Here is a 27671-nt window from a genome sequence, read left to right as displayed (position 1 = left end):
CAGGGGAATATCTTGCCACCTTTTTTTTCTTATCTCAAGATGCTATTTTTTAGGGTTTGTTTTCCTTTCAAAGCTTACCCAAAACTACTGGTGTCATTTTGTTTCTTATGAATATGAATTTTATCCGATACCAGCAAAATAAGCCTTTATTTTCAAATAAAATGTTAAAGCTACTTTGGAAGCTATTAGAGAAAAAAAAAGGAATGTGGGTATTGTTTTGAGAAATTACAGATTTCGGGTACTTTTTAAAGGGAATTGCTAGGGTCCATTGCAAAAGGCTTTTCGCGGCTGGTCTGTCGCAATTCTGACCAGCCCCATTCACGAGGTGGTTGGTCTGAATTGCGACAGACCAGCCGCAAAAAGCCTTTTGCGATGGAGCTTAGCAAATCCCCTTTTTAAAACAATCATCAAAGATGGGTGATTCTTCAAAAATGGGTGGAAAAAAAACCCCATTGCCCTTCTGACATTAACAAAAATCTCCTTCAGCTTCCTTTTTCATTACAAAAACCCATTAAATTGGCATGCTTCACAAGGCTTCTTTTGGTTTGTCTGAATGTGTATTTGAACCGACAGAATCTTGGGTTCATTTCTATTTTGGCTGTCAGAAATAACCAGAGACGGATGGATGCTTTACACATATTAAAAAACTTTTTGGAACGCTGGTGCCTCTATACACATTTGGTTTGAATTTGAAATGTTCTTTTGAACCCAAAGTCCCTTGGGTTCGTTTAAATCTTGGGCGTCGCCAATATGCATAGGAGTTAGGATCAACCCTCTAATATCCAATCCCTCTATAGATCGGAGGGTTAGGATCAACCTATGGAAATGATTTTTGGGGCAGAACCTATTTAGGATGTGGCTCATCTAATGGACGGTTTGGATCATCCTATGGTGCGGGCCATACTGTACTTTTTAATAAAGTGAGGAGCGCGATCATCAAAATACAGTAGTGGTGATACCATTTGCCTTAATTTATTAGTGGGATCAAGTGCGAATAAGTCATGATTCAAAGTAATTGTATTTAGTCGAAGAAAATAAATGCATAGAAATGTCTTCAAAGTGATTTGAAATGTAAATAACAAGTCTTAAAAAATAAAAATAAAAAGTGAACAAAGTCACTTAAAAATACAGGGAGTTAGATAATTTATTGTATTTTTCAATAGATAATATTTTTAATTGAGAAATCTTAAATAAGATACTAATTTTGAAAGAAATATTATCATTTGGCACCCTAAGCCAGTTACACCTCAACAAAACATCATTCACCACTCGTGCAACATTTCGTTATTTTCTATGATGTACGGGTATTTTAGGATCCACATGGGTCTGGTTAACTAGAGCGTGTTTGAAAAGTGGCCAGCAGGATCACAAAATTGCTGAGTGTCTGATCAAGGGATAAGGGTATTTTAGGCTCTAGCTAGTACCTGTACCTAAGAATCCAATGTCAAACCAGGGAGGAAGTCAGAGCCATGATCCAGGGTAGGATGTTTGCTATGGCACACCAGTACACACAGACCTCTAGTGACAAGGTGTCCGGTGATGCCCTAGCTTGCTTTCTATGATTTTGTTCTATCTTCATCATTTTTATGAGATAGAGGGCATTTTGTCAATTTTCAAGGAATTTTTTATTTTTAATTTTTTTTTATATTCTCTCATTTTTACATTAGATAAGGGTATTTTGGTCATTTTAATAATCTTAACTTATTTTTCATGACAAAAGAGTATTTTTCATTTTTCCTATTTTAGGATTTTATAATTTTCTTTTTCTCATCGTGATAAGGGTATTTTGAGGCTTTTCCATGAGATAAGGGCATTTTGGTCATTTTTTAGGGGTATTTCCTTCTCTATAATTTTTTTTTTCTTAATTCTAATTTTCTTATTTTCCATGAGATGAGGGCATTATGATTATTTTCTATGAGATAATGGCATTTTCTTTTAGACTTGATTTTTTAAGATAATTACCAAATGGTGAATCCACTATTGTCTTGGGCCCTATTGGTTAGGGGTGTCAACAGATCCACCTATGTCTCAGTCATGTTCCATTCAAATCCCTTGTCGGTCAGATCAGATTCAATTTGTTCTTTGGATACTACTTTTCGTGTCTCAGTCACAATCCATTTAAAATTGAGTGTCCTAGTTGGTCCTAATTACATTGTACAAAGTTAAATTTCTTAAAAGAAGGATAGGGCGAAGGTAAGTGCGAGCCGCAGCAGCAGCAGCGGCAAGTTGGATAGGGACTTATGGTCAATTGTTATAGAAAGAAGAGAAGAGGGTGACACATGACTTGAGAGAGAAAAGATTGTAAGCCAAATGGTTCAACCCTTGGCAATCTTCTAATCATGTTATGATGATTCCATCTATAAGTTGATTTTAATGTAATTTAGATGTACTAATTGTTTTGGTGTTTTAAGTTGAAGATTTTTTCTAAGGTTCAAAGTCAAGGATCCATTTATCAAGGCATTAAAGATCACTTGAAAATTAATGAAGCCAAAGTCTAGTGAAGAGGATCCATGCAGATCAACATAAAGACTTGAAGAGAAGGATGAGTTGAAGACCAAAGAGTCAAGTCTTTTGTAAAATAGATTGTAAAATCTAATCCCTCTCTTAGGATCGTTTAGAGGAACTCAAAAAGACCCTAAAAGAAGCAAAAATAAGTTAAATTTATAATGTAATTAAGTGGACCAAAGTCCAATCGGTAAACCAAAAGAAAATAGAGAAAAAGCCATTCAATGTGGCTCGGTCGACCTAGGGTTGCTCGGTCAACCGGAGGCAAATCGGCCATAAAAATTTAAAAATAATCCAGCACCTTGGCAGCAGTTGACCTAGGAACGGTTCACTCGTCTCTTCACTCTTTCTTTATTTTCTTAGTGCACTTGTGTTTTTTTCTTCACGTGCTTAATTGCTTTTTGTTCTTGATTTGATTTTCAAATAAAATTTTAATGAAAAACAAAATGCCTTCACAAAGGCTGATACAACAATCAACTCACTACAATATTCTCTCAAAAGATATACAAGTGAAATCCTACTCTAATACATTCAAAGATGATCAATTTGAGGCACACGGTTTTAATCACTCTAACTGTTCAAATTAGCCGCTCGGCATCTATGATGGTTTTTAACTAGCCGTTACAAAAATAAAAAAAGCCAAAAGATTCTGTCACGGTCGATCCAAACCATTCATTTGTTGGACCCTCATGGATATTGGGTGTGCCCAGAAAATGTTATCCATGGAATGATCCTAACCCTCATATCCGTGAAGGTTTTTATACTGTGCCATCCATTTTAAACCTCTACAAATCGAATATTTAGGAACGTCCTATGGAGAAGATTTTCTGGGCCCACCCTATCTACATCAGCGCCCAACATATGAATGATCTGGATCACCCAAAAAAATGTGGGCCCACTGTTTTTTTTGGGGGCGTTGCACGTGCATGCACGGCCGTCCACCATATAATTTCTCATCTTAGGATATAAAGGTCAATCAACTCAATGCGAACCATCGCATATTGATATTGTCTCTACGAAATATGATGAAAAGCCTCATTCAATTCAACATAAGGCACTTCTTTAAACCTTTTTGTTTGCTATGGACCGTAGCAAAAGGCAATAGCATATTGTCTCTAAGACACATGATGAAAAGCCCCTAAACCTTTTTTTAGTAGGGATTTGCCATGGACCATTGGAAAAGGAATTTCGCAGACAGGCAAAAGGGAGCCTGTGTTGCTGGTCTCTCATGCAACAGCCGGTCCGTGAAATGCCTTTTGCGATGGTCCCTAGCAAATCCCTTTTTATTAACATCTTTATTAATTCTAATTTATTTTACTTAGCATTATCTGAAGTTCCCAAGATATTTTTCCATATATTTTTTCCAATATATTTTGCAACCATACAAGCGACGAACCCCATGTGTTTCCAATATCTAGAATTATTTCTCTGCCTAGTGGTTCTCTTACATAAATTATACTCAGCAGCAAGTTTCACAGCGAGTTGAACATGCCACAAAATGCTACATAAAACCAATAAATGATGGGCAGTGATAAATCGACGCCCACGGCATTTTTATATTTTACAACAAAAAGTAGTGATAATTTCATGATTTTTTTGTTTTTCTATTTTTTCCTTAATTATTATATTATACCCAAAATAAAAAATAAATAAAAACTCCCAGATAAATATTTGACTAAACCATGGAACCACAACAAAAGAAGGCTTACAATAAGTTGGTTATGTTTCACAACCAAAGCTCAACAGTAATTACAATGTGTTCTAAAAAAAAAAAAAACATATATTTTCTCCGACTCCATGGTGCCTTACCGCCCCTTCTTCAACATGTGCTTCAAGGCATTGAGATTTCAGAATGCTTCTGAGTATGTTTTCCAATCAAGGAAGGCTCTTAGCCCAAAATTGCATGTCTGCAACATAAATAAGTATAGAAACTACACAACAAAAAATTGCTCTACAGAGTGCAGAAGGGGAAAATCCGAAAAAAAAAAGGTGTTCACCTAGCCTTTGTTGTATTCCTGTTGAGCCTGTAAAATCTACAAGTGGCTATGTTTTCCCTTACATGAAAGTGAAGCAAAACGAACAAGATTATGCGGTATCCGACCGCCATTAGAAAGAGGACCAGTAAGTTTGACCACTTGGCATTTTTTGATGGAGAAATATTGTATGAGGAGCGAAGGGCCTGTAGTCCGGAAATGGTCCTTACCTGTCCGACTGCAAACGAAGTCCCAATGTACTCATTCTCTAGAATTCCCTGTAAATTTACATCACAAATGAGGAACAATTAGGAATAAGGATACCCTTTTGGGTAGAAAGTGAAAAGCATTTCGATAGCCATGATCCGCATGGATGTCTGACCATGGGCGTGAGAACTTTGAATCAATGGGTGTCCCTATAGAATGAGCATTGTTTTTTTGTTTTTTTTTTTAATGGTAGCATGAGCATATAGATTAGTGAGTTTTTATATAGTGTAAGCCCGTCTAGTCCAGTATTTTTCAAAAAAGTACTGTATAGCCATTTGAGGGGCCACAACGTAAATAGGCTGTGCCCCCAATCTATAGAGGAACTGTCGCCCCTAAGGATCGGAGGGTTGGGATCATCATGTGGAAATGATTTTTGGGGTACAACCTATTTCTGTTGTGCCCCGCAATGGTTGGGATCATCATGTGGAAATGATTTTTGGGGCACGACCTACTTCCGTTGTGCCCCGCAATGGCGGGAGCCTCGTGCACTGGGCGGCCACTTTTGACCTATTTCCGTTGTGGCCCATCAAATGGGCGGTTTGGATCATCTTATGATGTGGGCCGTACAGTACTATTTGAAAAACACTGGACTATACGGGCTTACACCATATAAAATCTCTTGATTACTATAGAAGGAATGTGTGTGTGTGTGTGTGTGAGAGAGAGAGAGAGAGAGAGAGAGAGAGAGAGAGAGAGAGAGAGAGAGAGATGGAAAGCAAAATAGGATACTCGTGTGTGTGTGTGTGTGTGTGTGAGAGAGAGAGAGAGAGAGAGAGAGATTGCCTGGATAGAGTAAGTATGGAAAGCAATATAGGATACTGGATACTTCCATACTGGTTCTGGCAAATTATTTCGGAGTCTGAAGTAGCCTGCAACCAACATCATTATCACCTGAAAACCATACAGAACAATTAGATTATCTTGCTATTTATATAGTACTTGCATTAAATCCCCATTCAAACAGAAATTTTCAAATTATTCTGCCAGCCCAGATTTGTATTGCTTTTACTCACAAGTTTGGACATACAGGGTGGTTGTAGCGAAGATGCAAAGTTTGGATTCAGGAAAAAAATCAATCGGATATTCATGGATTTAGGAAAGCATTGAATATGTTTGGGGACAACTTTAGGGGAACAAAGAAATTTATAAACAATAAAAAAAAAGGACATCAGAATGAAAATAATATAGAACCCATTAAAACAGATTAATTGTTGAATAAGAAGCAGATTTCTTGTGCCAATTGTGTTACAATCATAGTTTAAAATTTAGCATGTCGTTTCAGCCAAAATATTTCGGTTTCTGCCAAGAGAGAAATGAAATACGCAATGAATTGGTTTTTTACAACATTTCTTCGAAATTTCGTTTTCACGCTCATTTACAAGATTTCCACCAAAATTGCAGAAAGTTTCCACCAAAATTTTAAAAATACCAAAAATTATAACCGAATTTTAATTTATTTCGACAGAAATTTCCATCGAAACCGAAATATTTAGATTTTGGTGCTGGCTGAAACTGACACCGAAACCGAAATTTAAAACCTTGGTCAAAATGGCGGCTAGTTAGTTTGACAATACCACCAGTGTGTCATCTCGCAAAGTGAAGTCCTACTTGTTTTCTAAAATATTCCAGCTACAGGATTAATATCAAAAAATGGTTTATGAAAGTAGTACTTACGTGTAAGGTTACCAGTGTCAAAATGCTATGGAAAAGTTCTAGCCAGATAGAAGCAACAAGCAGCATAAGCCCTTCGTTTACCAAGAGGCACATGAAGAAATTCAACACAAAGTACATCAACAAGCTAAACTCGTTCCTCATTCCCACTAAGAAATAGAAGAGCAAACTAGAGGAAATGGAAATGAGGAACAGGAACGGAATGCTGGACAAAAGGTGCCCAAGTAGGAAAACAAAGGCTCCCGAATGCTCATTTGATGCTTCATGGGTGTATACCTGCAAAACAGAAAGTAGTTTATTTTGTTTGCAAGAAAAAAGTCAGCATTAACTCTTAGAAATACAAATAATTTTGGTAGACTATCTATTGGCGAATTCCAGTTTGCAAAAAGCTTTTTTTTTTTTTTAATGGCCAATTTGCAAAAAGTTTATTACAGATAATAAATAGGATTGGTTTCGATACAGTGCAAAGATGGTTAAAAGTTTCTTTCTCTTTTTTTTAATGACCAATTACAAGTTACCTTATATGTCGTAGTTCTTCCTAGGAACTAACATCTGCTATTATTTAAGAACATAATATTTCAGATAGAATACAAAAACAGAAAGCAGGAAAAAGCTCAGCTTCATACAAAGAGAGAGCGACTAAGTAGAATGGTTGTAAGCAAAATGAGACATTCTCTTTTTCTTACGTCTCCCTAACTTACTGTTCATAATGATTTCCTTTTCTCAATACAAGAGATGAGTTATGTAGAGCCGGAAAATTGAAACTCTTCTCTTCCTTTTCTTTATAATTATTGCGCATTGATATAAACGGGCGGATTCATCAGCCCGAACCATTCCAATCCCAATCTCTTGACTTTAATTTTATTTTTATTCCGATCGTATCTACACCATATTTTTCCGGCTTGCTAACTCAACAGTAGAGTACTCGGCTTTTAAGTGCGGCTATGATCTTTTACACATTTGGAGCCGGGGGAATAAAAGAACCTTTCGGACGAAATCAAAGACGTACTCTTTCTATCGATGCCAGGATGATAAAAAGCTTAACACCTCTTATTCTTATTACTTATTCAAAAAGAAAAAAAAATGAAAAATGAAAAGGTCGTCTTATTCAAAATCCCAATTATGACATTGATATTCCCTCTTAGAAAATTTTATTATACCCTCTCATTATTAATTGAAGCCGTAGAAAATAAGATAACACGGCAAAATATGACCAGCATGGAAGAAGAAAGACATGGAAGAACAACGACGCCCAAGCCCAAGGAAGATTATGGACCCAGTTTAAAATATACCCTTTCATTATTGAGGTTAAGTGATTAATAAAAAGAGCATTCCCACATTGCGAATCACTCATGATTTCTCTCCTCTTATGACTTCCCTATCTCTCTTCTCCTCCCCTCTTATGACTTCATTAACATGGTTCCAGACCCTAAATGCAAGCATGGTTTTAAATTTCCTCCGAAGCCGAAACGAAATGACCGAAATGTTTCCATTTCCATCCCCATTGAAACGCATACCAAAACCTAAATACATCCCCGAACAAAAATTGTTAAGTGTATTAGTGGTATACTATATCAAATTATCAGTATGTGTTATATAAATATGTATATGAATTGCATGTGCAATGTTGTGTATGTATTATGCTAAGGTATAAATTCCGTTCCGTTCCGGCCGGAACGGAATGGGCATATTTTCCGTTCCGGCCGGAATTCCGGTCCGTTCCGGTCGGAATTCCGGTTTCCGGCGAAATTCAGGCCGGAATTCCCTGTTCCGGCCGGAACGGTCTGGAAAGGCGGAAAAAATTCAAAAAAAATTCAAAAAAAATACTTAAATGCCATTAAGACCGTTGGGGAGTGTATTTTACAGATTTGCCCTCGTTTTATGACCGTTTTATAGTTGTTGGGAGGGCCATTTTTGTCTTTTTTCAAAAAAATTCAAAAAAAATAAAAACAAAATCCAAAAAATTACATAAATTCATTTATGGCTGTTGGGGAGTGTATTTTACACATTGCCCTCATTTTGTGACCGTTTTATTAGTTGTTAGGAGGGCATTTTTCGTCTTTTTGCAAAAAAAATTGAAAAAAATAAAATAAAAATCTCAAAAATTACAGAAATGTCATTATAGCTGTTGGGGACTGTTTTTTACACTTCTACCCTCATTTTATGACCGTTTTATAGCTGTTGGGAGGGCATTTTGCGTCATTTTTCACCCCAAAAGCTATGAATAGCCCTCTAACCATTGTTTTTTCACAACTCATTTCCTCTTCAAATCTTCTCCTACAACTAGAACTCTTTTATCTCTTACACTACACTACATACAACTATATCTACTTCTCCTACAACAACAAAGATCATCTCAAAGGCTTTTATTATTCCAATTCCACTACAAGCTCAAGAAGATCAAAGGCTCTACTATACTAAAGAGAAGGGCTTCTCTTCTACAACCTAAGGCTTCTTCAACTTATTCTCTCATCCAAAAGGCGTGAGGAAAGTTAAAGCTTTATTTGATTTAATTTCCTTTCATTCCTTATTCTCTTTCTCTCCATTTCAACTTAAAAAATGAGTTCTTCTGGAGGAGCCTCATCTATTGGTTCCGCACCCGCTAGATCGGATGACCCGGCATGGGCTTATGGCCTAGTAATTCCAGGTCAAAAAAACTGTGTTAAATGCACCTTTTGTGAAAAACTCATAAAGGGTGGAGGTATAACCCGGTTTAAAGAACATCTAGCGGGTGTTCCTGGCGATGTAGCGGCATGTAAAAAAGTCAATGCCGATGTAAAATGGAGAATGACACAAATGTTAGACGAAATGAGAAAAGAAAGGGCTAGGAAAAGTGTATCAAGGGCAGAGGTGGGTAGTTTTTATGCCGCACCAGAAGAAGATGTGGAGGAGGGGGAGGGGGATGAGGACGACGAACCGATGGGACCACCTCAGCCTAGGAATAAGGGGAAAGCAGTTGTTGTAGAACCGAGTGGGGCAAAGAGGAAAAAGAAGGGTCTTGCAGGGGGGTTAAGAGATTTCTTTGCAGCACGAACAACCCCTAGATCCCAGCCAAGCATTAAGAGTGCTTTGGCAATAAAAGTAACACTTGATCGGGCAAATATGGCAGTTGGCATGTTTTGCTATGATGCCAACCTGCCTTTCAATGTTGCTAATTCACCATATTGGCAGCCAATGTTTGATGCCATAAATGCAGTAGGCTCAGGTTATAAGGCGCCTTTTTTTCACGATTTACGGGAGGGGGAGGGGGATATTGAAGAAAACTGTAGAAGATGTACACAACTACTTGGGGGAAGTTAAGAATTCATGGAAAACTAGTGGTTGTAGCATTATGGCCAATGGATGGACAGACACCAAACAACGTGCCTTAATTAACTTTTTAGTGTACTGTCCTAAAGGAGTAGTTTTCCTTAAATCTGTTAATGCATCTGGCGTAGTGAAGAATGCTGAGGCATTGTTTGCAATTTTTGATGAGATTGTTTTGGAGGTAGGTCCGGAAAATGTGGTGTAGTTTATAACTGATAGTGAGCCAAGTTATAAAGCTGCTGGGAAGAAGTTAGAAATCAAATATGCCACATTCTTCTGGACTCCGTGTTCAGCCCATTGTTTAGACTTGATTTTAGAGCACTTGGGCAAACCAAATGTGTTTCCTCTCATAGGAAGCACAATTGACAGGGCTCGGAAGATTACAAGGTTTATCTACAACCACGCAGCTCTATTGAACTTGATGAGACAGAAATTCACGGGTGGGAGAGACTTGTGTCGTCTTGCGTGGACTAGAATTGCTTCCAATTTCATTAGTGTACAGAGTCTAGTGCTTCATAAGAAAGCCCTACAACAGATGTTCGTGTCTGATGAGTATGCTGCTAGTAGGAACATTCGACATGGATTGAGTGAAGAGATCGTGAGTACAGTGTTGGATAAACAATTTTGGGACAACTGCAAGCATATTCTAAACATCAGCGAGCCATTGGTGAAGGTGCTGCCTTTGGTAGACCGGCAAGACAAACCAGCAATGGGTTATATATATGAGGCCATGGATAGGGCCAAAGAAAACATCAAGGCTAGGCTAAAGAACAAGAAGTCAGATTATGCTCCCATCTGGAGGATTATTGATCAAAGATGGGACAAACAGCTTCACAGTCCCCTCCATGCAGCGGGATACTTTCTTAACCCTGCTCTCTTTTTCAGTCCTACATTCTCCAAGCATCATGAAGTCACCCGAGGTTTGATTGAATGTATTAATCGACTAGTACCTGATGAAGTTACACAGGACACCATCACCAGTCAGATTGAGAACTATCGGGAGTCCACTGGCATGTTTGCAATGAAGATGGCAATCCACAACCGAGGCAGTTTGGGACCAAGTATATTGGTTTGTTCATTTAATTAAGTATATTTTATTTAAAATTTCCACAAGTAAATGCTTAACTATTATTGTTTCCTTTACAGTTGCATGGTGGAACCAGTTTGGAAATAACGTCCAGGACTTACAGAGTTTCGCCATCAGAATTCTCAGCCAAACCTGTAGTGCTACTGGATGTGAAAGGAACTGGAGCACTTTCGAGCACATCCACTCGGCAAAAAGAAACAAGTTGGAGCACCAGAGGTTGAATGACTTAGTATTTGTCCATTACAACCTCAAGTTTCGAGAAAGGTATGCTACTTAATTGAATTAGAATTAATTTTCTCATATTTCACCACGTGCCTTTAAACTTTAAGTATTACTTATTAATTTATGTTGTACATTCTTTTCAGGGACTTAAACAGAAGATCTTCTACCACTAGCGACCCACTGAGTATAGACCACCTAGATGTTATGATGGATTGGGTTGCGGAAGATGAAGATGTCATTCTGACACCAGACGACATTGGATGGGAAAATATTGAAGCGCCTTCTAGAGTTGATGCGGCCGACGACGAGGACGAGGACGCAAACCTTGAGGACACTCCTCCAAGAGGTGGTGGTGACGGCGATGATGAGGGCTACCAGTCGGTTGAGTATGATGATCCTCAACCAGATTCACCACCATTTTGATTTAGATTTAGAGATGATATGAGATGTGGCTGGCACTGTGTATTTGGCTTTTGTTCTTCTATGTTCTACTTTTTTATGTCTTAGTTGTATTAAACTTTGGTTTTTAAGTAATAAAGATGTCTTTTAGTTCATTTAAGTGTTCCTTATATTTTCTAACAATTTCTAATTTTTTTCATATTTTTAACTATTTTTTTCGACCGGAACGCCGAACGAAACGGCCGAAATACCGGAACGTTCCGTTCCGGTAGCCAAAACGGAACGGCGACCGGAACGGAATTTATAACTAAGGTATTATGTATAAATATTTATGTGAATTACATGTCGAATTTGGAATTATTGAATTATCACACATGTGAGACAATGAATGTCACTAGGTGTTCGATGCTAAAAAATTACATATGGTTGTCTTATGTGATGGTTTCTAAGCATGTATTTGTGCTTATTCTAGCATTCCCCGAAGTTTCATCTTAAAATTCTATCATTTGCACATGTTTCCATACGTTTCTGGGATTTTATAGGATTTCAACCGAAACCGAAAAGTTTTGTTTCTGTGGCAACCAAAAAGTTTTTGTCATGGGGACATAAACAATAAGCATGGATTCAAGGTTTATAAGCGCAGAAGTGGACGAGACTGATGGTGGAGACTCTAGCATGGGACACAGACATGGGTGTTTTTTTTTATTATTTATTTTCTATTTTCGTCATTTTATTTGCAGCCTACTTTTTAGGCATCAAATCTCATCCTTTTGGCGTGTTTTTTGTATTATTAGAAAGGTTTTTCAATTCCCTATCTATAGGCCCAAGATCACATGATTTGGATGTGATTTGAACAAGTTATGAGTGTTTTTAGGAAGCGGGGATAGGTCAATTACGGGATTACTATTTTAGGTAAGTTTTTAACTTTATTTAGTTTACTTTGGATTAGATGAATGGTTGAGATTAGTTGCTTAGGTTTTAAGTTATCTTCTAGGGTTTCTTTTCTTATAAATACATCTTATAAAAGCAATGCAAGGGACTTTTTGAATATTGAATAGAATTGACGTTTTGCTTGAAGCCAGAAATTTGGGCTTTCTTCTTCTCTCTTCTTCTTGTGGTTTGGAACCATCTTCTTTCATCTCATCTCATCTATTCTCTTCTATTTCTTCAATCAAATCAGCACAAACAAGGTTAGTAAATCAGATTTTCTATTTTCTTGAACCCTAAAACTTGAAAAACCTAAAATCCATAGATCTCCCTTGTTCTTCAAGAGCTTGTTTTGAGATTTTAAGGGATTTTTTTAATGATTAAACCTCACATAAAACTTACAAGAATCTCAACTTTCAAACCCTTTTGAACCCTATTGCAAGGTTTACCCTTTTGAAGCCCGGAAACCCTTTTTAAAGATCCATAACCTAAACCTACCATCAAATCAGAACTTAAACCCTAGAATTACCTTTCTTTTACCTACCTAAACTCTTACCTAAGATTTGGACAGCAGTTTCTTTTAATTTGCAGAAATTACCAAAATACCCCTACGGCCTAAATCTGGATTGTTTTGACCCAATTTCTGCTGTTGGACATTTTTTTTGTTTTCTTCATTGATTATTATTAATTTCTCATGCTTTTGTTACATTTAATTGATAGGTCTTACATTATCTTTTAGTTCTTTTAATTGGTTACATGCGTAAGCCCAGTTTCAGACTAATCCTTCTATTATCAATTCATCTTTCGAATCTTTATCGCTTTGATTGATTTGTATAAGGTTTCGTTCATGCTCAATTATGATCTTTACAATTATTTATGCTATTTAGGTCTCATTATTGATGATGTCCATAAATTAATTTAGCACTAGGTTAATTGTTAAGTGTTCTTTTAGTTTTCCGCGTACGCCCTAAACTATCCTAAAGTCTTAATCCCATTAGTAGTGTAGGATTTTTCCTAAATTAGGCATTTTCCTGCATCATTTTGTTTCTGTGGCAACTGAAACCGACACTGTAACAAAAATTCAAAACCTTGGATTCAAGATGTAGATCAAGATTCAAGAAGAGGTCTACTCCAACCCTAATCAAAACACAAGAGACTGAAGAAGCACCAAAAATAATGTCATCATTAAAGGTAATTACAAAGGGAATAAAATAAAAAATTTCCAAGAAGATAACATCACACGAGAAGTGCATACTATTTTTAAATATAATACCATCTAAAACTCTTTTGTCAATCCCCATAACAAACAAAGACACAATAGCCTAAGAAGCACGGGTACTCTTCAGAGGCCCATGCACCCGTGTCGGGTGCGTATCGGGTGTGGGTGCTCTTGGGTACTCTTTGGGTGCGTACCCGGAACACACACAAACAACAAACAAAACGAAAATCCAGTTTGGGGGTTTGGGTATGTAACGGGTGCGCTTGGGTGCGTACCCGGTTCGAATTAAATTCAAAATTACAAATTTACAATAGAGAGGCTGTCCCAATTAACAAAGTGGGGGGTGAATATATCAAAATATCAATAATATGTATAGGGAAATGATATCAACACTCCAATGTTTTAATATCACACTGTATTAACTTGTCTTTTAGTATTTAAAAGGCTGTCAACAGATTATTACAGTTCCCAAAAAGCTCTCACAAGCCCATTAAATACTAAAAGACAAGCAAGGAGAGCGTGGATATAAAAACAGTGAAGTGCTGATATCATTTCCCTATATATATATATATATATATGAGGAAACTGTTCACCAAACTTATGGTGAGCTAGCTTGCCCAATCACATGGGTCCCACATTTTGGGGAGTGATCCAAACCATTCATTTGCAGGGCCTTATCATAGATAGGGGGTGTACCAAAAATCAGTTCCATAGGATCATCCTAACCCCTCCATTTGTGGAGGACAAAAATGGGGCAGATTTGTGTCTGTCCATTTTTGTCCTCCACAAATGGAGAGGTTAGGATGATCCTATGGAGCTGATTTTTTGTACACCCCCCATCTATGTAAGGGACTTTCAAATGAATGGTTTGGATCATCCTAACAAAGTGGGCCCCAATGTGATTGGGCAAGCTAGCTCACCACAAGTTTGGTGAGCTTAAGCTCACCAACAGTTTCCTCTCTCTCTATATATATATATGAGGAAAAGGATTGTACGCTCGAGTGTACCTAACCTTAGGTACGCTCGAGTGCCAAATCACATGGGTCCCACATTTTTTTTGGTCATCTAAACCATTCATTTGCAAGGCCCCATCATAGATATGGTGTGTGCCAAAAATCAGCACCATTGAATCATCCTAACCCCTCCAAAACTGGAGGGCAAAATGGGCAGATTTGTGGACAAACAGTGTCTGTCCATTTTGACCTCCACAAATGGATGGGTTAGGATGATCCTATGGAGCTGATTTTTGGTATGCCCCCTATCTATGATGGGGCCTTGCAAATGAATGGTTTAGATGACCAAAAAATATGTGGGACCCATGTGATTTGGCACTTGAGCGTACCTAAGGTTAGGTACACTCGAGCGTACAATCCTTTTCCTCTCTCTCCTCTATATATATATATATATGTGTGTGTGTGTGTGTGTGTGTGTGTGTGTGTGTTGGGAAAGTTGCCTTATTTTCCCCAACCACTAGGTTGCTTGGGTGGGAAGGCAAGAAGGCAAAAATAGAAACTAACTTTTTAGGTTTTTTTGGAAACCTAGGATATAGGAGAGGTCTTTTCTCTTATGTGGTGTGTGGGAACGTGCAAGGGTGGAGTGAGAGAAAAAGAAGAGAAGAGGAGATGAGAAAAAAAGAGATTTTTTTTTTCTTGTGTTTTGTGGGTTTCTCTTGGGTTTTTCTCTTGAGTATTATTCTCTTGGGGTTTTCTCTCAAATTACTCTTGGGTACGGTCTTGGTTTGAGAAGCAAGGAAAGGGTTGCGGGTTTATGGGTTTTGGTTTAATCCATTGTAATCCTTGTATATTGTTTTTCTCATAGTAGAAGATCGTGTTTCTCGCCCGTGGAGTAGGCTTGGCCGAACCCCATAAAATCTCGGTGTTCATCTTGTGGCTTGTTTGGTTTATTTTATTTTTCCATTAAATTTGTGCACGGTTGGATTGGATTGCCCGGCGGATTTTCTCAACTACACACACACACACACACACACACACACACACACACACACACACACACACACACAGAAGGGTTCCTACGCTCGAGCGCAGATAAGCTTATCTAAGCTCGAGCACAGAAACAGGGGTGGGCCACATTGTGGGGGGGGCGGGGGGGGATCCAAAGCATTCATTTGATGGGCCCTTTCATGGATAGGGTGTCCACCAAAAATCAACTCCATTGGATCACCATAGGGTGTCCATTTGTGGGGTGAAAATGGGCAGATTTGTGGATAAACAGTATCTGTCCATTTTCTCCCCCACAAATGGACACCCTAAGATGGTCCAATGGAGTTGATTTTTTGTACACCCGCCATCCATGATGGGGCTTGTCAAACGAATGCTTAGGATCACCACCCCAATGTGGCCCCACCCCTGTTTCTAGCACTCGAGCGCAGGAACCCTTTTCTCATATATATATATATATATATATATGAGGAAAGTGAAGCTACACCGCCGGTGTAGCTAACTTAGCTACACCGCCTGCTTAAAATACAATGGGCCCACATTGTTTTGGTGATCCAAAGAATTCATTTGATTGGCCCTCACATAGATAGGGTGTCCACCAAAAATCAGCTCCATAGGATCATCCCAACCCTTCAAATTGTGGAGGCAAAAATGGACAAATTTGTGAAGGTTTTTACACGTCCATTTTTGCCTCCACAAATCGTAGGGTTGGGATGATCCTATGGAGCTGATTTTTGGTGGACACCCTATCTATGTGAGGGCCAATCAAATGAATTCTTTGGATCACTAAAACAATGTGGGCCCATTGTATTTTAAGCCGGCGGTGTAGCTTCACTTTCCTCTATATATATATATATATATCCCTCAATTAAAAACTTAACAATTTAGAAGTAATATTAGATTTTGGTGAAGTAATATTAGAGTTTGGTGATGTTATTGTTATTTGATTGTTCTCCAATTAAATTTTTTGAATTCTTTAACAAAAATATTTAATTTTTTAATATTTATAAGGGATCTTCTAGCGTCCATCGCATAAGGCATTTCACAGATGATCTGTTGCATCTGACAGCAGCCACAGAGGCTCACTTTTCAGCAGATTTTGCCTTCATTCACGAGGTGGCTGCTGTCAGATGCAGCAGACCATCTGCGAAATGCCTTCTGCGATGGACGCTAGCAAATCCCTATTTATAAATATATAATAAAATATAAAAATATATTATATTCAGCGTACCCCCAACGCACCCGTATCCTATTTAAAAATAATAATAATGTATCCCCGTACCCGTATCGTGTCGTACCCGCACCCCGCATCCGTGCTTCATTGCACTTGGCAGCACGGGCAAAGACTCTTTAATATCAAGTAAGGTGAACCAAACAAACACAGCAAAATAACATTAAGTAAAAAAAGCTTCCCAAATAGAGGATGGTAAGGAGACTGATTTTGCAAAACACTGGAAAACTGACAATTTAATCAAATGAACAGTAGTAAGTGCAACATCAACTCAAAGGAAATGTAATGCAATGGACTTGATAAGAAGGAATCAAATAAAAAGGTAAATGTTAATTCTTCCTTTCAACAACACCATTATATTGAGGAGACTGGGGGAGACTCTTAGGAGAAAAAATGCCCTCCTTTTGTAATAGATGTTGAAATTCATTAGAAAGGTATTTTCCCCCTGAATCAAAGTAGAGAATCTTAAATAGCAAACAGAAATCGGGGTTTCAAGAAGATGTGGAATATATTTATCACTTATGAGTTATGACGTTCTTTGTAAAAGAAAAAACCATATCTACAATAAAAATCATCTATAAATATAACAAACTAGCGATAACCTTGATGATTTGAAACTGGTCTTGGACCCACACATGCTGTGTACTAGTGAATAAGGTGCTGCAGTGACATGATTGGTGATGAGAAGAGATAACGTAGTAGTACTCTTATTCACTGAGAAAAGTTTCATCATGGGTAGGAAAAGACACCCGAGAAACATTATCTTTATTAATAATGAACCAAAAATATAACAATGATTTTAATTGATCTTTATGTGGATGACCTGAACATCCATGCGAAAGACCACAAACTATGTCCTAACTAAAAATCCACGGAAGAATGAGCAAACAAACAAGCTGAGGATTTAACTCCCTTATCAAAGTCAAGGAAATAGATCCGTCCACACCTATGCCCTAACTTGATCTGTTAATCCGTGTGCAGATCTTGGGTAACACAATTACCAGAAGAAAATGAGAAAGAAAATTGTTTTTACTAACCAAGCTACGAAAAGTAAATTTGCAGATAAATTAGAAACAAATAAAACATCTTAAGAAGAAACAATCAGGTAAAATCAAAAGAGAAACAAAACCATGTCCAGAAATGGGTAAGAGATCACCACTAGCAGGAACTATCTTTGATGGCCAGAGTACTTATAAATAGTGGCAAGATTCTTGTTCACTCCAGTCATATGATTAGAGGCACTAAAATCTAAGCGCCATAAAGAAGGAGGGTGAACAAAGCTAACCTAAGACGCCATTATTTAGAAAGAGCTTGATCTGTGCTTGTAATAACGTGACCAGGTCTACAATAGTAAGAGCAAAAGTGTTTCGTTTCTTATAGTTTGATTCTACCAGCCCAAACTTCTTACACGTAACATTAAACTTTTCTCAAATATGGTTGTCTTTGCCTACCGGTGACCCCGAGTCAAGAAAATAGTGTTCTAGGAGGATGGATTTCGGCGGCCTATTGGAGCCCGAGGGAAAATCCAGGTATCCACCTCAAGTAGTGCCAACACAGCAGATTGTAAATTGGGAAGCTGTCCTCCATCACTGTCTAAATCTTCAGATGTAATCTCATAAGGAATTGCATTACCTTCACTCTTGGAATTGCATAAATTCCTAATGTGGTGCATCAAAAATCTGTTGTAGTGATAACATATCCTATTTCATCCACAGTGCCATAAACACAGAGTAATAGGATTGTATATGTTGGAATTTATATACATTTAATGCTTTGGAATGCATTTAATGATTTGTTCCTTTATTTTAACTTTTGAATCAAATTCAAATATTTTATAACGTTTGCTGTTGCAAACATCAACTACCTTTATGCACTTTAATGTTATCTATGCCATTTTATGTATATTTTAAATATCTTGCGCTTTGCACCTAACGGGGAATTTTGAAGGGTTTTTAACTGTTCACATGAATTTGCTGTTTTTAGCATTAATATATCAATTTCTACTAAGTTTCCTCCCACAATTTGTGAGCAATTTTTGCCTATTTTCTTTCTTCATCATGCGGAAGATTGGAAGATATCAAAGAAACTTTATTTCCTGCAGGATTTCTTCATCTTTGTAGGATTGATCTGAATTTCACGCAGAAATTTCAGCACCATGAAGATACCTCCCATGCTATTTTCAGTCTAAAATTTAGCTCAAATATGCACTTTCTTCTTGGGTTTGGGTTCTTTCACTGCTTACGGACCCTTTCTTTAATTTCCTTTTTCTCTTGATTTAAGAGGAAAGTCAAACACAAAAGGGCTTACATTTGGAAAACTTACCGCCGGCATGTGAATAGTAAATGACAACCAAACAATGCTAGGAAATGAAAAATGTGTCCTTTTACTTTGATTTTCCCACTTTTTGGTGCAACCAAACGGACCCTTTGGGTTTGTGCTCTTTGGCTGCTTGCAGTGCTTTGAGCCTCTTCCTTAGGCTCCCTAATAAAGGTATCAATATTTGCCTTATAGAACAAGTTCTGCACATTCTAAAATTTCAGGAATCTGATATTTTGTGTGGATTCTGATTTTCTAAAGATCACTTCAGATATCGATGCTTGGATCAAAAGATTAAGTGCTGAAATAGTGAAATTTAAAATTTGGAAAATCTGAAATTATTGATTTCTTGTGATTTATGAAACTTTGGGGAGAGATCGTTAATCTGATGCTAAAATCAGAATGTTTCAGAAAATTAAATTAATTAATCCTGAGATGTATCGCACACAGGGTTATAAATTTAATTACCAGCCCCTTCATTGCATCAGAGAATAATTGAGTTCCATGGCTTTGTTTCTCTATTTCTCTCCATAGACATTGGGTAATTTTATAGTTTTGAACTTTTGATTATAGATTGTCAAATTGTGTCTTTGAAAAGCAGACAAACATCCAAAAGACTAGAAAGCAAGTCAATTTGCAATTTAACTAAGTTCTGCGAACAGCCCAAAATACGGTTTCTAAAATTTGCAGATTTTTTGGAAACTATAGATCAGTGTTTCAAAATGCGGATGCGGGCCAAGCAAATCCTAGTAGTCGATGTGGCGTGATCGAGCACTCAGTTGACGTGGCTGAGTACTCGATTGATGCAGTCATAACTCGGGAGAAAGGATTTTTTGATCGACTTTGTAGGACAAAAACTCGGATCAAGATTCGTTGATGATGCGGGAGTTTTGAAACTATGCTTTAGATGTCTTTTTTGAGTTTCAAATATTTGACATAAGATATAATTTTACATCCAAACACTGCCTAAACAAGGACAACCTAGTCAACTCTAAAGACTCTAAGGCTCTGTATAGCGGTGCTTTGACAGGATTAAGCTCGGGCTTCGGGTTTCAAGAATACCCAGCTTCCCACCAAAGCTCGTTTGGAAATCCGGTTTTCAGAAGCCGACTTCGCAGATTCCTGTCGAAACTCGAAGGTGCCATGTGTGACCACAGGAAGTTGAGGTCCCTAAGTTTCCGGAAACCTGGCTTTGAGACTTCCCACAGAAGTCGACCTGCCAAACATGGCGGACATCCAAGGAGCAGCTTCCCATCCTCTAGAAGCCCAGACAAACGCCCTCTTTGCTTCTCCAATTATTATAATATTGTCACTATAAGAAGGACAAACTCTGCAATTTTCCAAAGGAATTATAATTCAGGGTTATTTTGATATTTCTTTATCTAAGACTTTTCGCTATAATAACCCCAACTTTAGCAAATAGGGATCTTATTTTCTAAAAATCTCATACTCAAGCCATTTGAAAAGTCGTCTTTAGTAGTTACTACTACTGTTGATCCACCTCTAATGGCATAACTAGGGCATAAACATGTTGGGAAGGAATCGCATAGTACTTTACTATTTGTTTCCAGCAACAAACAGACACAGCCTGTACTGGTAAAAGACAGCTTATACTGTCATGGGGCTGCACACTAGGACTCAGCCCAAACAAAAGCAGCAATGAATAAAACAACACATGATAACTCAATTATGACAAAAACATATGCCGACATTGCCAGCCAAAAATGATAGATTAAGGAACTAAAATCCAAGACTATTTGCATGACAAGATGACCAAGATACCATAACACCAATGAGTAGATTAGGCAGAGGTACTGTGTTAATATGAAGGTTTTCAAGGAAGAAACCTGGAAAATATGATGTGTAAGAAATATGGATAGCAGCACTATGAGTTTACATCCAACATACACTAGATAAATCTTAAACAAAAGGCATTCATCTCTTGGAAATAACATTTGGGTTTGCTTACTAGCCAACTAACCGCTAAGTAAATGATTGCATTCAACTTACTTTGATTTCTTTTATATGAGCAGGCAAACCGGCAATGCTTAGCAGTGATGTAAATGATACAAAGACAAACACAGCTGCAACCATTACCTGCAATTAAGAGATACAAAATAAGCATAGATACAAGCCATGCAATTCTGTTGAAAAATGCATGTTGCATATGAGATTATCTTGGGCATGGATTTAAATTTCGGTTTCGGAAATTGGCTGAAATCCGGTAACAAAAAAAGTATTATTTTATTATTTCCGTAATTTCGGCCTTTAATTTCAGACTAATACTATATTTAAAAAAATTTCGGCTTCGGTCCCAACCGAAATCCGATTAATCAATGTGGATTCATCAGCTGCCACAATAGTACCAACGGTGGTACAGTTGGATGATTCAGATCATCCATAAAGCAGGTCCTCCTCTAATGGATGGGCCATGGTACAAAAGCCATGCCAATTGAACAACCCTAGGGATCTAATCAATGGACTCTTGCCCGTTGTATATGGATTATAGAATATTTTATGAGTCCATTTAAAGCCCATCAATCAGACCATTGCTTGTCTAAGCGATGAGAGTTTTGTACCATGGCCCATCCAAGTTACTTGGTCCAGATCATCCAACCATACTGCCACATCATGATAACAACAGGAGTGATAAATCCACATAGGTTACTCGAGACTACATAGTTCCCTGTTTTAATAGGGAATTGATATCCATAGTTCCCTGTTTTAATAATGGCACTCCTTCCTTTCATTTTACACATTTAATCATTTGTTACAGGATTTTATAATCATCAACAAGTTGTCAACCTACAACCAGAAAAGTACAAATAAAGAGACGAGTGCCATTATTATCAAAACATGGAATGTGGATATCATTTTTCTACTATATATATATGGGATTTGCTAGGGACCATCATAGAAGGCATTTCGCGGCTGGGCTGTTGCATGTGAGAGCAGCACCTCTGCTGAAAAGTGAGCCTTTGTGGCTGCTCTCACATGCAACAGCCCAGCCGCAAAATAACTTCTGCGATCGTCCCTAGCAAACACACACACATACATATGCATGCATGCATGCTAGCAAGGAAGTCCAAGTTCTGTACTGCTATAATAGTATTGTAGGCTATATTTTCTTCTCAAATTGGTTTATTTTGCTGGAGTTTCAGTTTTACGTTCACAGACAAGTTGATGAAGTGGATTTAAATTGGGCCAGAATGACATGTAGAAAGGTGTCATTTAAAGAGACCATCCTTTAAGTGGGTGGGGCAGCTAGAGAAAATGACAGTAGCATGCATGAACTTGCCATATGCATATCAGGATAACACACCATTCAAACATCCCATGAATACCATGCCAGGTGAGAGAAAATTGAGTAAATGAAGAATATTATTTTTGACAAAAATATGTATGTATATATATGTCCCCATGCAGATGATTTGATAGAAAGTTGGGCTGTGCAAAGATTAATTTAATCAATGGTGGTCAATTTCAAGAACTCACCCCTACAGAAGACAGAGAGTGCCCTAGGTTGGAAAATATGGTACCAACACAGAGCGTGAGAAGCACATAGAGAACCAGTCGAAGCCAGAAGTATCTCCATTCCCTTGACATAATTAATAATGACCTCCATGTTAGAACTGCAATTCGCGTGGCAGTACTTGCCTTGCCCTTGCTTTTGAGAAGTGGTCCTTCCTGCAATAAATTAATTCCAAAAAGAAGTATGAATAAATCTAGCGAAAGAAGTAACATAATGACAACATATTCATGCACTGCCTTCAAGCCATTTATAGTAGATATTAAATCAAACTAGTCATGTTTTATTACCCTTTTAGATAAATACCAAAAAAAAGAAGCGAGAAATGTACAAAAAATCAGGTAGAGGTAGTTAATCGGGAAAACTTTTTTTTTTAGACGGTAAAAGAGAGAATATATTAAAAGATGAACCAAGATGGTTCAAGCAATTTACAGAAAGAGGAAAAACGAAGATACAAAATCAAGGTGGGAGATAATCAAAACACTCTAAACTAGTCCTAAAAACACCATCCCTTGCTAGGGAGTCTGCATCTGAATTAGCAGATCTCCTCACATGCTTAAACATTATAGACGAGTCAAGAACTATATCATCAATTTCCTTGAAGAAAGATAGAAAACGCCACGGAGGAGAAGCCGCACCCAGAAGCCAGTGAACAACATTAGAGGAGTCCCCTTCCACTATCACCTTATCTAACAGAGAATTATCCAAAAACTTAATCCCACGATGGACTGCTCTCACTTCAGCTTCATTAGCATCCGCCACTCCAATGGGGCCCGAGAAAGCCCATAGAACGTCCCCTTTGGAATCTCTGCATAACCCTCCAATCCCTGCATCACCAGGATTGCCAAGAGACGAAACATCAAAATTCAGTTTTAACATCCCATCTGGAGGAGGTAGCCAGGATTGCTTGATTTTGACTTTACTAACTCCCTTCTTACAAATAATCTGCCATCCTTCCCATAGATCATATGCTGAGACGAAATGAAACAAAGGAAGGCTTCGAGCCCAAGAAATGACTGCTGCAATGATCTTGATAAATATCCAACAAGACGATTTTGCCACACCGTCAAATACTCGGGAATTTCTTTCCTGCCAAATGAACCACCATGAAGCCAACAGACACATCTTCCATAGCATCTTACCCTTTCTTTTCCAGAGACACCATTCCCAACTTTTTATAAAATCTGATATGGTGTTAGGGAGAACCCATAAACGGGATAGAATAAAGCCCCATATATCTAAAGCAAATTTGCAATGAATGAACAGATGATCAATGGATTCGCCATCCGATAAACATAAAGGGCAGTGGTTTACCAAAGTCATTCCTCTCTTCCTCAAGAAATCAATTGTCTTAATACGACCACAACAAACTGCCCAAGCAAAAAAGGAGACCCTCGGCGGGCAAGAGAACTTCCAGATCGAAGCAAACAGAGGCTCTACTTCGCTACACACCAAATGATGATAAAAGGATTTAACAGAGAAAAATCCGGATGTACTCTAAAACCACACACGGGAATCGGCCACCCTCCTCTTAATATATCACCCTTCAATCAAGGACATCAACTCTAAAACTGAATTCAACTCTCTATCAAAAAAGTTCCTTCTAAACTTCGGCTTCCAAACCACTATCGAGTTAACCCTCTCAAAGCAATCCGCCACCCAAGCCACCTTCTGAGAAGAGACCAAAAACAAATCAGAGAATAATACCTTAAGAGGAAATGTCGAGCAACACGGATCTGACCAAAAACGAATTCTATCTCCAACATAAACCTTAAAGCAAATACCTTTGCTAAATAAGACCTCAACCTTCAAAATATCCCTCCAAACAGTTAGACCTTTGAACTTAAAATTATCCGCAATACACTAATTCCCCTCCCTCGCCCCATATTTACTCCCTATTACTTTAACCCATAAGGCAGAAGGTTCCGATCCAAACCTCCAAAGCCATTTTCCCAACAGAGCCGTATTAAAACCTTTAATTCTCCTTATTCTGAGACCTCCATTTTTCAATGGGAAGCATACAGAGCTCCATTTAACCAAGGGAATTCCACCAGAGGCATGAGAACCTCCCCACAAAAACCTCCTTTGAATTTGTTCAATTCTAAGCACTACGCTTACAGGGCATTTGAACAAGGAAAGAAAATAAATCAGAATATTTGATAGAACTGCTTTAATGAGAACCAACCGACCTCCTTTAGAGACTAAGTTGCGTTTCGAGGAATCTAATCTCCTCTCGACTCTGTGGATGATTGAATTCCAAAAGTGTTTATTCGATCTTCCTACCCCCAAAGGAAGACCAGGGTAAGAATCAGGCAGAGAATTCAATGAGCATCCCAAAATTCTTGCAAAAATAGAAGCTTCAGAAGAAGGAACATTTATAACATATAACCCTGACTTCGAAAAATTAGATCTTTGAACATAAACCATCTCGTAACACCGTAAGACAGCTTTAAGATTCAATATTTGGGAAATCACAAGGGCACAGAAAAGCAAAGTATCAACTGCGAATTGAAGGAGCGAGACCTCCACTTTATTACTCTCAATTAAGAACCCTTCAAAAAGACCCAACTCACTTCCTTTTCTCATAAGCCGGCTAAGGGACTCCGCAACAATCACAAAGAGAAAGGGGGACAGAGGATCCCCTTGCCGCAAGCCCCTAGAAAATTTAAAAAAACCTTTAGAAGAACCGTTAATGATAACTGAGAACCAAGCTGAAGAAACACATTTCCTAATCCATCCTCTCCATCGAGAACCAAAACCCATTTTGCCAAGAGTAAGCCTTTTCCATATCAAGTTTACACAAAACCCCTCCTTCGCCGCTTCTCCTGTAGACATAAATAGCTTCATTTGCGATAAGAGAGCAATCAAGAATTTGTCTTTTATTAACAAAGGCGCTTTGACTATCGGATATTATTGAAGGAAGAACTAATTTGAGACGATCCGCCAACACTTTTGCCAATACTTTATATAGGCAACCAACTAAACTTATCGGACGAAATTCCGACACCTTTGAAGCCCCCTCTACCTTTGGGATTAGAGTGATAAAGGTTGCACCAGTACCTTTATCAAGAGTCAAACCTTCAAAGAATTCTTGGAAGAATCTTATCAGATCATATTTCACAACATCCCAGCAGACTTGGAAAAAGGCCAGGTGATAGCCATCCGGACCAGGAGCTTTATCTTTAGCCAAGAGAATAGACCTTTCATGATTTCCTCCTCGGTAAAAGGGATTTCCAAGTTTGCAGCCTCCTCCAGACTTAAGCTATCAAACAGAACATCTTGCGAGATAGGGCGAAGAATATTATCAGAAGAGTACAATGCTTCGAAAAAACTAAGAATTTCCGATGTAATCACCTCCTTGTTCATAACTCTTTCCCCTTCCATTACCAGAGATTCAATTCTATTCCTTCTCCTATGAGCACTAGCCATAGCATGAAAATAGGCTGTGTTTTTATCGCCCTTCACAAGCCACTTGACTCAAGATTTTTTACGCCAAGTTATTTCTTCAGCAAGCAGCTGACCCTTATGTTCTTGATTTACCCTTCCCAACTCCTCCCAATCCTCTTCCGAAGATAACCCACACTCCCCCAAAGCATTTAATTCTAACATACGATTCTCCAGCCAACGCTTTCTACCATGGTCAAGCATCTTTTTCTCCTTTACCCAAGCTTTCAGGTTTGCTTTAACATATCTCAGTTTATTACCAATGACTATGTCAGCTGGGCCTTCCGATTTATAAGAAGACCACCAACCCCCTTAATCTCTCCTCCATCTGGGGAGACTCCAACCAAGCAATCTCAAATCTAAAAGGAGATGGACCCCACGATTCCATTCTAGGATCTAATAAAATGGGACAGTGATGAGACACCGAATGCGGAATCGCTTTCTGAAAAACCTCGGAAACGACATCCAACCAATCCCCAAAAATCAAAAATCTATCTAGCCTACTTCTACTTTGACCACGGACCCAGGTAAAGGAGGCACACCCAAAGGAAGATCCACCAACTCATTGTCCTCTATGAAATAAAAAAAAACCTTCATATTATTATTGACTCTATTACACCCCAACCTATCCCCTACTTCCTTAATTTCATTGAAATCACCCCCAATACACCAAGGAAGAGAGCATCTCTCTCTTACCTTTACCAGTTCCTCCCAAAAAAGGGCTTTCTCTGCTGTTGAAATAGGACCGTAGACTCCAGAAAAAGCCACTCAGACTTATCCACCACCTTTTGAAAAGAAGCTGATAAAGAGAGATCTCCAGTCCACACCTCCTTATTAGACCATCGGACATTATCCCAGGCTAACAAAATGCCGCCGGAAGCCCCTTTTGAAGCTAAGAAGACAAAGTCCCACTCTTTATTGAAACCCATACTTCTGATATCCAGTCTACTGATAGAGGCCAATTTTGTTTCCTGAAAGCAAACAACCTCTGGCTTCCAAACTTTTAACAATTCTTTTACCTGAAATCTTTTCTCCTGGGACCCCAAACCGTTAACATTCCAAGAAAGTATCTTCATAATATCACTTAATTAGTAGTAAGCTTCCCCAACCTAGCACCTGAAGATCTCCCTTTCTTCTTCATTAGAGCGCTCTTCCCACAAGATCCTAAATCATAATTGATATTCGTTTTTAATCTAAGTAATTCCCTATCCAATCTTCTCGAACTAGAGTCAGTGGACCCATTAGAACAAGAATTCCTGCCAGCTTCTCTTTGTTCCGCTTCCTTGAGTTCAACTCTGTACACTTCCTCAGGACCCGCAAAAACCAACCCCAATTTCTTACTTATACACAAGGTATGATCAACCATGTACTCAGACAACTCCTTTCGATGACCCGACAGAAGGTCCATCCCACAAATTCCACCAGAAAGTATAGACGCCACTATCAGAGAAGGTGAGTCCAGCTTACTACGAATACTCAAATTGAAAGTATTAGAGGCACCCCAAAGTAAGATCCGAACTAGAAAGCGGAAAGGAGACTCCCTATGGTAGCTAGGGATGCGATTCATTAACCCACAAAGGCCACTAAGGTCAATCAACACCTTATTAGTGCCACAAA

At 38.2% G+C, this 27671-nt stretch overlaps 1 protein-coding gene across 2 annotated transcripts in view; it reads right to left on the bottom strand.

Annotated features, from left to right (window-relative positions):
* Positions 1 to 4190: 4190 nt before the first annotated feature.
* Positions 4191 to 27671, bottom strand: part of ABCG3 (ABC-2 type transporter family protein) — a 49418-nt gene continuing 25937 nt past the window's right edge. For both annotated transcript variants that reach the window (XM_077365684.1, XM_077365683.1), the window contains exons 8-12: positions 22577 to 22768; positions 21092 to 21178; positions 6420 to 6692; positions 5529 to 5636; positions 4191 to 4756 (exon numbers count right to left, since the gene is read on the bottom strand). In XM_077365684.1, the coding sequence (XP_077221799.1) occupies positions 4499 to 4756; positions 5529 to 5636; positions 6420 to 6692; positions 21092 to 21178; positions 22577 to 22768 (918 nt within the window). In that variant the 3' untranslated portion in view covers positions 4191 to 4498. The remainder of the gene's footprint in view (positions 4757 to 5528; positions 5637 to 6419; positions 6693 to 21091; positions 21179 to 22576; positions 22769 to 27671) is intronic.

The sequence above is a fragment of the Tasmannia lanceolata genome, unplaced genomic scaffold (genome assembly GCF_043159265.1).
Source record: "Tasmannia lanceolata isolate RefF3 unplaced genomic scaffold, GAP_Taslan_0.1 ptg000021l, whole genome shotgun sequence".
NCBI classification, from domain to species: domain Eukaryota; kingdom Viridiplantae; phylum Streptophyta; class Magnoliopsida; order Canellales; family Winteraceae; genus Tasmannia; species Tasmannia lanceolata.
The sequence above is the reverse complement of the archived record's forward strand: the minus strand, read 5'-3'. Positions and strand labels throughout refer to the sequence as shown.